The sequence below is a fragment of the Calidris pugnax genome, unplaced genomic scaffold, assembly GCF_001431845.1.
Source record: "Calidris pugnax isolate Ruff unplaced genomic scaffold, ASM143184v1 scaffold219, whole genome shotgun sequence".
In the NCBI taxonomy this organism is placed as follows: domain Eukaryota; kingdom Metazoa; phylum Chordata; class Aves; order Charadriiformes; family Scolopacidae; genus Calidris; species Calidris pugnax.
In genome coordinates this window covers 17,026,331-17,037,555 of record NW_015094507.1, presented here as the reverse complement: position 1 = coordinate 17,037,555, position 11,225 = coordinate 17,026,331, and the positions used below count along the sequence as shown (strand labels likewise).

Sequence of the window (11,225 nt, the reverse complement as noted above, 5' to 3'; positions counted from 1 at the left end):
CCCTCCCCCCCCCCCCCCCCCATGTTGCCTGGAGACTTTTATACCTCCTGCTCCTGCTCCACATAACCCTGGCTCTCCTCCAGGCTGATGGAGAAGGCAGTGTGGTTGGTGCCCTTCGCCATAGGGACCAGTGGCCAGGTCGAGTGTGAAGCACCCAGGCAGCAGGCTGGATGGTGACCAGGGACAGTGGTGACAGCCAAAATCAAACCCTTCCCATGCCTTTAGCAGGGTGGGAATGGAAGTTTCCCATGAGGGAACGAGTTGCTGCCACTAACAGGAGACAACATTTGGGTTTTGAGGCACCCGCGTGTCAGAGTGGGTAAGGACTTTTCCCTTAGGCCTGGTCCTTCAGATTGATAATGTAGGACAATTAATCAACTTCTAACATTTTTGAAGCATTAATGACAAGTCATTAATGACATGGCATTTTGACCCCAGCCATTCTCTGGATTTCAACTGGTTTTCCATTTTGCTCTGAAGAGGCTGAATTCCTGAGGCTGTACCAGCTACGTGCGTATGGGATTTGCTGTGTGAAAACAATCCTGTCTTGAGCTTGGTTTTTTTATGTCCTTTCCTGCTGGAGAAGTTGCTTAAAACCTCAGAGAGATGATGCTTACCTTCTGCTTACTTCAGGGCACTAGGAGTCAGACAGCTCTTGAGGGGTTTGCTCCTTCTGTAGGTGACATATTCGGGCCATTTATCTTCCTTTGCAGGGTAAATCACTGGGTGGAAAAACAGATAATAGCAGTGGTAATGAAGAAATATATATATACACACACAAGCGCTTCCTAGAAAAATCAAATTCTTTATTTTTCCCTTCTTAGTTTTCTTTTCGGGTTGTATGGGTTAAATGTTTAGGGAATCACTTGTTATAGCTCTCTGTTGTCCCGACTGCCTCTTACAATCTCTTCTCTCTTTAAGACTCTTCACATTGATTCTTACATCTCTTTTAGGAGAAGGAGCCTATTCCTCTCTTCCTCAAATGTTGCATTTTAAATTCTGTTAAAGAATGCTCAAACGGGGGTCAGTTACAGTAAATATTGTTTTCCTCTTGTCATTTCACTTTGATTTTTGGAACTGGTTGAGGAAATGCTTTTTTCTTTTTAATTTATTTCAAATTTCAATCTTTGGGATTTTTTTCCTCCTAAAAAAACATACATCATGTATACACCTCACTTATTAGAGCTTTTCTGTCTTTCTGTTTATTAGGTAATCGTCCTTGATTACACTAGAGATTGAATTTCTCATGACTATTTTATACACTTAACTTTCATGTGGGTTAGAGTTTGGTAATGTTTAAAAATAATTGTTGCCTAAAATAATTATTGTCTAAAAAACCGTGACATCTTTGGCAAAATGAGGTTGGTTGTTGTACACGTGAAGTCACTGGGAGTGACTACAGGTCTTTCATTGCTTTTAGGGGGAGTGTCTGTCGTACACAACAGTGGAGTAATTCTCATTTCTATCACAAAGATGGTACTCATTACAATACCTTAATTAGCCCGTTATTGCAAGTTGTCCTACAGAGTGAAGTTGAAAGCAGTTGACAATTCTGGGCTCCAGAGGAACAGAAACAAAAGGCTCATGAATTCTCTTTAGGCATGGACATAAAGCAAATCCTAATTTGTAAGGAAGTATCCTTATGGAAATAGAATACCCCTTTTGTAGGGTATCATTGGGATAAACTGAAATGCTGCAGGAGGGGGAGGGAGGAGTTTTCAGCATAAGCAAAACTAAGGTAAAGCCTTTGGTGCACTAATGTATGTCAGTTGCTGCTATTGCAGATTTCAGGGAGCAAGGTATGAACAGAAGAACAAGGAAAAGCAGATAAAATTCTGGTCATCTACCATGCATAGAAATTAATCTTACAGTGTTATTGTTTTCTTCTCATCCATAGCATGGCCGGACCCCCCTGCATCTTGCTGCCCACAAGGGTCATCTCCACGTTGTCCAGGTTTTGTTGAAGGCAGGTTGTGACCTGGATATTCAGGATGATGTAAGTAGATACAACCTTCTTGCTTGGGGTGGAGGGGAAAAGGTAATTTGGAAATAACAGTAGACCTTTACTTCTTTGAAGTAGGATTAAATGAAAACAAAATACGTCTCTCTATTTTCTAATTTGGAGATGTAACCTCTAATTTGGAGATGCAAAACTGCATGGGAGACAATGTAAAATGTGTTGGTTTTCAATGAATAGCTTGGTCCTCTTGCTCCAGCTGCAGAGCTTTATAAAGGCTCTGGTTGCACCAGGCAGGTGTGAGTAGCAGTGAGAGTTGTTGTCTGCCACTTGGTGAGGAAATTAAATTAAAGAGTTTGTTGTACTCCGTGGGAACCCCCTGGAGGATGTCAGGTAGGGGACGTTGTGATGTTTGCCTGAGATGGGTGATGCTTTTTGTGTTAGACTCAGCGTATTGAGCACTGAGCAGTTGCCTGGAGTGCTGTGTGGCATCGCAGGGAAGTCCCCATCTTGGCAGCCATGTGTGATGTGGGGGTGGTGGCATCTGTGAGCCTCTTGTGTAGTGAAGCATCAGCACGACCAAACCAGCTTTGAATTTTGAAAATGGTAGTTTGTTGGTTTCCTTTAGTAAAACATGTAAGTTACTGGAATTTCTCAAGTTTCCATAAGAACAAGTCTAATCTTGGACCAGGCTTTAAGGCACATTGGAGTGAGCGGTAACATGGTTTTAGTTACCTCACTCTGATGAACAAAGGTGTAGGCTGAAATGTGCAACAGCAGTAGAATAACCAGGACTGCTACAGATTTGTTGCTAACTTCTGATGGCGTGGTGGAACAGGTTTGAGGAACCCTTGAGGAACCCTAAGCTTTTGCTCCCCCTGTAATAAATACAGGTAAGATTCTTCAAAGGACCTAGAGGTCCGAAGGTTGTTAGTAGAGGCACCTGTACGACTATTAAAAGGACACTGGAAATGTCTGGGTGCCTTTTGAAAATCCCTGTAGGCATTTGTTTGCATCTAGAGAGTCATAAATATCTATAGAAATTGGAAAACTGGTTTCCTTCTGCGTGTGAGTAGCTGCTTCCCTGTGAGAGGTGAGCAGTCTGTCTGACAAGCTCAGCGCCGGGGTACCGGTGCAGCCAGCTTTCTACTGGAAAACTTGTTTTTCTAGGAAGAAGCTTTGCTTCCCGCGCCCTTTATTCTTCCCCTGTGCCCATCTGTGAAACGGAGCAGATTTGCAAGTGTAATGGTAGGATCAGTTTATTCAGATGTATCCTGAGTGTGTTTTTTGACTTCTCCCAGCAAAAATGATTCATCCGGTATTTAAGACAAAATTGCAGGTACTTGACGAGTACAGTGAGTTTTCCTGAGAAAAGCAAGTTGCTGCTCTAAGAATTCAAAAGCTTCCAGTGATTTGCTCAAGTTGGGTATCTGTGAAAACTGATTTTTGAGTAAGTCTGGGTTTTTTTTTTAATTCTCTAGGAATAAAATCTAGGCTGATTATATGTAAACATGATAGCCATAATAGAAATCAGTAAATCAGTGTTTAGCATCATTTCAGTTTGGCAAAGACTCTTGCACTGTAGCAATATTCAGCTTGTAGAAGACCTATTTCACTTGCCTTGCAAGCTTCACGAGGGCTTTGTTCATGATAACCAGATACCGCTTCTAAATGTGGTGACTAATCTGTGCAGAATTCAGATTCACAGATGCTGGTTCTTTAAAATGTATTTTGATTTTAGCTCTGTGTTTAGTACTAGGAATTTGGTTAGGGTCGAGGAGAGAACCTCAGGAGTTGCTGAGTCTTAGAGGGTGTGTTTGGATTTGTCTCAGAGGAGGAAGGCAGGCTAAAATTCCAAGTGAAGATTTTTGCTTGTGAAAGGTATTAACTGCAATATTTCTGCTTTCCTTTTACGTAGGTCTTCAAAGAAGGTTCTCTATTTATGGTTTCTCCTTGTATAATTCATTTTTCCACCTTATTTATGTCCCACAGAATATGTTCATACTCTTTTTTAGTTGCAACCTATTGATTATGCCTCCTGTCACTTTTACTGTGTGCTTATTTGGCAGTGAAGGCATCTTAGTTTCAAGTGTTGATTAACATATATGCATTTCATTGCTGTTTTTCAGGAATATAGATTTAGGTTCAGAGATGAAATTGCTCATGAGAGTGGGGGGAATATTGTATTTAATTGAAAAGTAAATTACTTAGTTGATTTTTGTCTGTGGCATTGTTGTGATAGCACAGAAAAATCTCCAGGTTCTAAAAAGATGACCTGTATTTTATTTTTCTAAATAACTAGAGAAACCTAAACATGTTTTATTTTGGAATTGACTGTCTTTACCTAATGAACGAATGCAAAACTAACTTTTCATCTGCCACATGATAAGCAGGAACTTAAAAGTTGCTAAATGTTGTGGAGACATTAAAACGCTCACTTCATGTTCTGCAGATACATTCTTTAAAACCCGGTAAGAGCCGTAAGAATTAGTTGAAGAATGACCTCCAGTGGCCTGGAGTGGGATTATTATGAATTTCAACCGGTGGAGTCCAGCTCTGTAGAGTACGCCACCCCGGGAGCTAACTCCTTCCTTCTCCCTGCCAATACTGAGAACTCTTACTGGGATCCCAATGCCATCTCTGAATGGTCAATGAGTATCCATACAGCACGCACCTCAGAAATAGTCAAGGAGAAAGTTGTCCCGGTGAAGGAGATCAAGGACGAAAAAGATAAGAGAAACCAGAAGAGAAAGGCTAGGAAGGAACCTAGAAGATCAGAAAGAGAGAAGGAGGTTAGAAACCTTGTGCATCCAACAACCCTGCCTTGAGCTTGACGTCTCCCGTGGCTGCATGTTGCCAAGCCTTGGCCTGGTGGGCTGGCGTTGGCCCAGCTCTTTGCGCTGCATGGCTGCATGGTGGGCTTCGTCCTGGCTGCTCTTTGGTCATCTTGGGTCGTCTCCTGTCCTGTGTGCGTGCCCTGAAAATCTAACCAGGAAAACAAGTTGATTTCAAAGGCTCCAAGCCCCGAAACTTCTCTTCTGGAAGCTCCAGTTTAAGAAGCAGAAAATTAATTTCTACTGGAACAATAACCCAGGGTTCATAATAATTTCTAGCCGATGTAAATATGCTAAGTGGCTTATTCCTGTACTCCCGTCTCAGTCTCATTGAAGCTGTAATTTGTTTCCCTCATGTTTATTTTTTCAGGCTTTGCTTGTTTCTGCTGGTCATGCATCATCGTTTATGAAATTGTTCTTGCTGTGTATCATGATGACTGCCTTTCTTTAGCAAAGGGGGAGGAAAGCAGCACATTGACATTGAGAAACAGTAGGGCACAGTGTTTGTGCAGGAAAACAAAATATGGTGGTTACAATATTTTTTTAAAAATCAGAGAAAGGAAAAAGTAACATGTATTACAAACTAGGGTAAATCAAATCTTGTTAAATTTGGGTAGTAGAGTCTATAATAGAGACTCTGATACCCCAGGAGAGCTGGCAGAAGTACTAATACCTACGTGAAACCATTTTGTAAGTTGCTTGTGTTGTTTCCTTTCCCTTGGGGGGAACTTCAGATGTAAAATAGATGCCTAACCAGTTCCTATGTGCCTGCTCATGGTGGTTGCATCTCCACTGCTTTAAGTTAGTCAGCAAATGAAGAAACTCAAGGTATTTGCAAACACCAGGACACTGAGCAAGTGCCACCAGCCCAGCCAACACAGAACTGCTAAAGGAAAAGACATAATGCCAAAAATCCATGGAGAAGGTCAAGATTTATATATCTGCCTTTCTTCAGGACGCTCAGTCTGTAATCCTCTCCTGAAAGGAGGTGTTTAAGCTCTCTGTAAAGAGCATGGAAAGGTACCTGCTGGTGCTGGGCCTTGCTGTGCAATAGCCCCAGTGGCCACCTCCTTCACTGGCCTCGTTTCAAAGGGTGGTGGGTCTACCTGCAACTTGTGTGGAGCTTCTTCCAGCAAGTGTGTGAGAGGAGGGGAAACGGCTGTGTTAGGGGCTGTGGCAGTGCTGGGTGTGTGCTACACAATGACCTCCTTGGTGCCACCATGACTGCAGCGCCGCATGGCAGGGTGCAAGCCGAGATCTTCACAGAAAGGGTTGTCAAGTGTTGGAACAGGCTACCCAGAGAAGGAGTTGAGTCACCAGCCTTGGAGGTGTTTAAAAGGCATGTAGATGTACTGTTGAGGAACATGGTTTAGTGGTGGACTTGGCAGTGCTAGGTGAAAGGTTGGATTTGATGATCTGAAGGGTGTCTTCCAAAGGGTGTCTTCCAACCAAAATGATTCTGTGACTCTCTGTCTGGGGCATTGAAGTGGAAAGAACCAAGTTTGAGTTGTTTTCAGGGCTAGGCAGCAGCTGAGGAAGGGGATTTAAGACACGCCATTGTGGGCTTAAATGCCTTACTTTTACCAAGCCTGGTGTAAGCACCTAAGTGTCTTTTTGGCTTTGGGCCCACGTCTCTATTTAGGCGGACTCTGTTGTTTCTTTCAAGGTCACATTTGCGTGACACAGCACTGGAGTTATCTCTCTTCATTGCTCCTGATCTGCGGTCTGTTCCTAAGGCATAAATCACTTACAAATAGGATCATAAATTGTACCCAACATAATAGTCTGGGCAGTTAATACGCATTCACTGGTGTAATTGCACTCTGAGCCTCTGGAACAGCCCCCTAATGCCTGGGTAAAGGCAGAACTTCGATGAGTGCTTTCAGAGACAGTTATTTTAGCAATTAATAAAAAGCCACATGAGTCAGTGATTACACTGTCTGAAAATTCGTGCTGTGAAAAAAATATAACTCATCTGTTTTCTCTGACTCCATAAGAGGCAAGATAGGGGTTTGCTCCTCTGCTGATGGGGAGAGAAGACCAGTTAGAAACGCAGTGGTGTGGGCAGTGTTATTTTGAGGTGGGTTGTGCCATCTGTGGCTGGGCTGCTCAATGACTCGCACGCAGAGGCCATCGCAACCTGGTGGTTCAGCTTCCATAGCACCTTAAGCACTTTAAGGTTAATGTGTGTGCTGAGGTCCGTGGGAATGGTCAACCAGGTCCTGCCCTGCTGCCTGAGGGGCCTGAGGATGGTAGGGACCTTCACCAGGACATTGATACCAGCCACCTCTTCACTGGGAGGTGCCTCAGTCCAGGTGAGGCAGGGTTTGAGATATCCTTTGACACTCCCCGTTACATGGATGAAGTATTTATTTACCTGGTCAGGGTGCTGGTTGGACTTTACTCTTAGATGCTTGGCTCCCCTTTGCTTGTGTAGGGAAGATGTCAGCACCAAAGCCCATACCTTGGGCAGGAGGCACCTGAGCCTGCCATCTGCAGGACTTGTGTCCCTTCACCTACCTGGACTTCCATTTGAGGGACCACAGTATAGCATGGGACAAAGCCTAGGCATGGCTGAAGCTGTCCCTGGGCCACTCTGCAGCCCCACTGAATGGTCCCTGGGACCCCAAGGGAGACCTGCTCCTGCAGCAGTGGGGTGTGCATCCTGTTTTCCAGATGTGGGGGTTTTAAATTTAACTGAGAAGCCATTAGAAGTAGCTGTCATATTGACAAACCCCAAAAGGCTGAATGGCCTTTGACCTCACTGCAATTACTGTGATGAGGTTGGGCTAATGACAAGAACAACCTTGATTCAAACTGGCCCAATGAGAAGATCCTTAATTGCAGACTTAACCCAATACAACCCATCCCTGCCCCCAGTTTGGTCTTTTCTACGATCAGTTTTCTGGACTGCAAAGAAATAGGAACCAACCATTTGTTGTTCAAGCTCCACGCGCTGCAATGGCAGATGTCATCTTTTTTAGTCTTTATTATAATATTTTCTTTAGTTTTGCTGGTGCAGCAATACCAGTTGGCAGGGATGGGTTGATGGATTACTTTCCGCTTCGTGGTAGTTAGATAAAATGACCTTTGCATTGTCCACATAAGCCATGGCTGCAGTAGCAGGAGCTGTGCCAGTCATCAGAACCATGTGTTACCACAAAAGGGTGTTAAGTTCTTCCCCAGCTTGTCAGTGAGCAGTTTTCTCTGAAGTAATGGTTACTGGAAACTATCAGACACTTGCACTCATGGAATGGTATAATTTGGACATTTTCTGTAACATTTTGGTTATCTTTAAATTTGGAATGAATACACAAGTTCAGAGAACTTGCAGTGCTGTCTTGTTTTCCAACACTTTGTGTTTTTCTGAAAGCCCCAGTTCCTGGAACCATTCCTGTCTTTGTTCCAAATCTCTTAAAATACATTTCCAGTGTTAGCAGGGGCAAGAACAAAAGTAAGAGTGTGGAACCTCTAGAGGTAAAACGCGGATAGCAAATTTTAAAAAAAGCCTTCAGCACAATTTTTTTAAAACCAGCTTCATGATTATAAGCCAATTTAGTGATTCACTGGTGGTGGGAATTGGCACTAGAGGGGTTACTGAAAGGTTCTGTTTGCCAATGCTCATTTTTCCCCTATGGATTAATAACTATTCTGGTGTCATTAGCGTAAAAGAACCCCACCAAGAGCAATTTTTAAGTCAGCTGCTAATTGCCTTTGAGAACAAATTATTCAAATTGTCCAGTTATCTAAAGACTTGTAGACTGTAGGACAGGAAATACAGAAATTCCTCTAGTTTTAGTATTTAATATGATGTGGTATTATCTGATACAGACTTTTAGCAGAGAAGTTTTCTATCTAAGACTAGCTGCCTGCAAGCTTTTTTTTCCCTCAGGATACACCGCATATCTTTGCCCTCCATGTGTTTTTGGTGACTGTTATCTGGATAAGCAGCAGTGGATTGGATTCCCACTCTGTTTATTCATCTTCCCTCCCCAAAAAAGGCTGTGTGCAGCTTTGAAGCAAGTCTTTGTGCCTGGAACCAGGCTGTGCTTCAGCGTTGCAGGTTCAAAGTGACTTCAAAGGAAAGCCAAGACCAGTTTTGTGGCAACAGTGGAGCTACTGCAGCTCCTTTTCCCATCGGTTGGTGTCTTACATCCCTACACGCCGTAAAAACATATAGATGGGCAGGGCCAGTAGTTTGCATCTACCAGGTCTTCATGTTCTGGAAGGTTTGTAGGAAATTAATCTTGGGCTTTCTAGCTCAGCAAATGAGTTCAACAGTTGTTGGAGGGGCGATAAACGGGCAGTTAGACATCACGACCACATCAGCATCGTTTCTTTTGGAAACTTGGCCATAAAGGAAATAAACTGATGTAAGAAACTTGCTGGTTGCTGCTAGGTGGCAGGTCAATGAGAAATGGAAATCGTTTGGACCTCATGGTCGCTCAGTTGCTTGACTGAAATCAGTTGATGGTCTTGCGGTTGCGGTCCTCGTCATAAGATTGCCTCCACTCTTAGCACTAATTGGTACATTCATCAGAGGTGCTGAAGAGGCTGATCTCATCTCATGCTCCTTATCCTAAGCAGGGCTGATGGAGCAATCAGAGCCAAAACAGAAGAGCCTCATCCAGTTAGTATAAGTACTGGAGGATCATTATGATGAATTACGACAGCCTGTAATTCCCTTTAGTTCCCTACAGATACTGTTGATTATTAGCCACGTAGTGCCAAACGGGTCAGATTCACTGCCTTCTAGTACTACCAGATTTTTAGAACACTTCAGTGCTGAATATGGGATTGTGATGACTTGCAAACCTCTGTAAATGGTTTGTAGTTCTCTGATACTCTCAATAACTTAATTAATCTCGGAAACGTTAACGATAGTCGTTTATGGGGACTGCTTTCAAAGGCAGCTTGGGTTTAACAGCGCGCGTGGTGAAGATGCAGCCTCATGTTTGTGGTACACACTTATATTGGGTCAAAATGAGGTGGGAACGGTACCAATTACAGATTTGCTTCTTTTTGCAGGGCGATCAGACAGCGTTGCACCGGGCTGCTGTGGTAGGGAACACCGATGTCATAGCAACCCTGATTCAAGAGGGGTGTGCTTTGGACAGACAAGACAAGGTAACGGGCAAAAGCAAAGTCCTGTGGGATGGCAGCCTTGCCAGCCAGAAATATTAAGGTCTCAGAGAGAAAAAGTTATGGTATATACTCCTGAGTAAGTATCTGATGCTTTGAAAGGAATTGGAACAGTTATGTTTGAAAAGAGTTGTACCATCTCTGTAATATAAATGACTGATTTAGTTACTTTTTTATATCAGCTTGATCATTTTTGATTTAAGAGTTTGATCTCAACTCATTGAAGGAAGAATTAAAGAAACATAAAACCATACTATGCCCTATGCAAAACGCTGCATGGTTTCCCTTGGTTATCTCTGAAACTGAGAATCCCAGGCTGCAAATTTAGTTTGGGATTAAATAGAACTAATTCCAAGATACAAAACAAAAGCTTTAGTGCTCTGCTTGTTAGGAAATGTGGGAAGAAGCAGAAGATAGAAAGAGGTTTAAGATAGAAAAAGTAGTTAGAAAAAAAGTACATAATGCGTCAGTAGAAATTACTTCATGTTTTAGTCTGGTGTGTATCTGCCTCTGATAAAAATTAAGTAGAAAACTAGCTAGTGGGAAAGGAAAATGGTTTATTTTTTAAGTGAGCAGCTGCTACGTTCTGAATGTAATGTTACTCTGTGTGTGGACACAGTGCACTAACCTTCTCCTCGTGTATGTGTGTGCTCTTCAGGATGGGAACACAGCTCTTCATGAAGCTTGTTGGCATGGATTCAGTCAGTCTGCCAAAGTGCTCGTTAAAGCAGGAGCCAACGTTCTTGCCAAGAACAAGGTGAGACCCATGCAGGAGGAGTTTTCAGTTCTGGTCTAAGGTGGCTGGTTCTTAGCAATGGGGATTTTGGCCATGGCATTTCTCAGTGGGTCAGGGACCAGCTCCTGGTGGGATTTTATTTTTTCTTCTTTTTTTTTTTTTTTTTTAGATGAAACTTAGCTGCAGAAGTTTTCAGCTTTAAAATAATTCAGTGGATACTGTTTGCCATGCTCTGTACAACATTTCTGGCAAACAGCTTTATATGGGTCTATATCTAAATCATGTCTAGTTTTCTAGTTTCGCTTTCTGAAAATTATGGCTATTTTTTCACCTGGAAATCTGGGTATTTGATGATTAGCAGTTATGTTTTTAAGCTAATTTAATAAGTCTTAGGAAGGATATAAAAAATAAACTGGTAAAAAAGGAAACATTTCAAATCCTGTCAAACAGAAATGGGATCTGCACTTTCCATTAGTTCAGTTCCTTGATTTTTTGACCGCACATCATCCCAATAACCCTCCCAGTCCTGATGTGAGCACTGCTGTGGCTGGTGGGG

At 42.7% G+C, this 11,225-nt stretch overlaps 1 protein-coding gene across 7 annotated transcripts in view; it reads left to right on the top strand.

Annotated features, from left to right (window-relative positions):
* Positions 1 to 11,225, top strand: part of ANKRD6 (ankyrin repeat domain 6) — a 37,740-nt gene that overhangs the window by 8,362 nt on the left and 18,153 nt on the right. For 5 of the 7 annotated variants that reach the window (XR_001414355.1, XM_014964578.1, XM_014964575.1 and 2 more), the window contains exons 2-5: positions 1,898 to 1,996; positions 4,410 to 4,749; positions 9,820 to 9,918; positions 10,592 to 10,690. Coding sequence is in view for 6 of the 7 variants with exons in the window: in XM_014964578.1 (XP_014820064.1) it covers positions 4,456 to 4,749; positions 9,820 to 9,918; positions 10,592 to 10,690 (492 nt within the window). In the remaining variant the exon portion in view is untranslated. The remainder of the gene's footprint in view (positions 1 to 1,897; positions 1,997 to 4,409; positions 4,750 to 9,819; positions 9,919 to 10,591; positions 10,691 to 11,225) is intronic. The other 2 variants (XM_014964576.1, XM_014964577.1) reach the window with 1 other exon arrangement.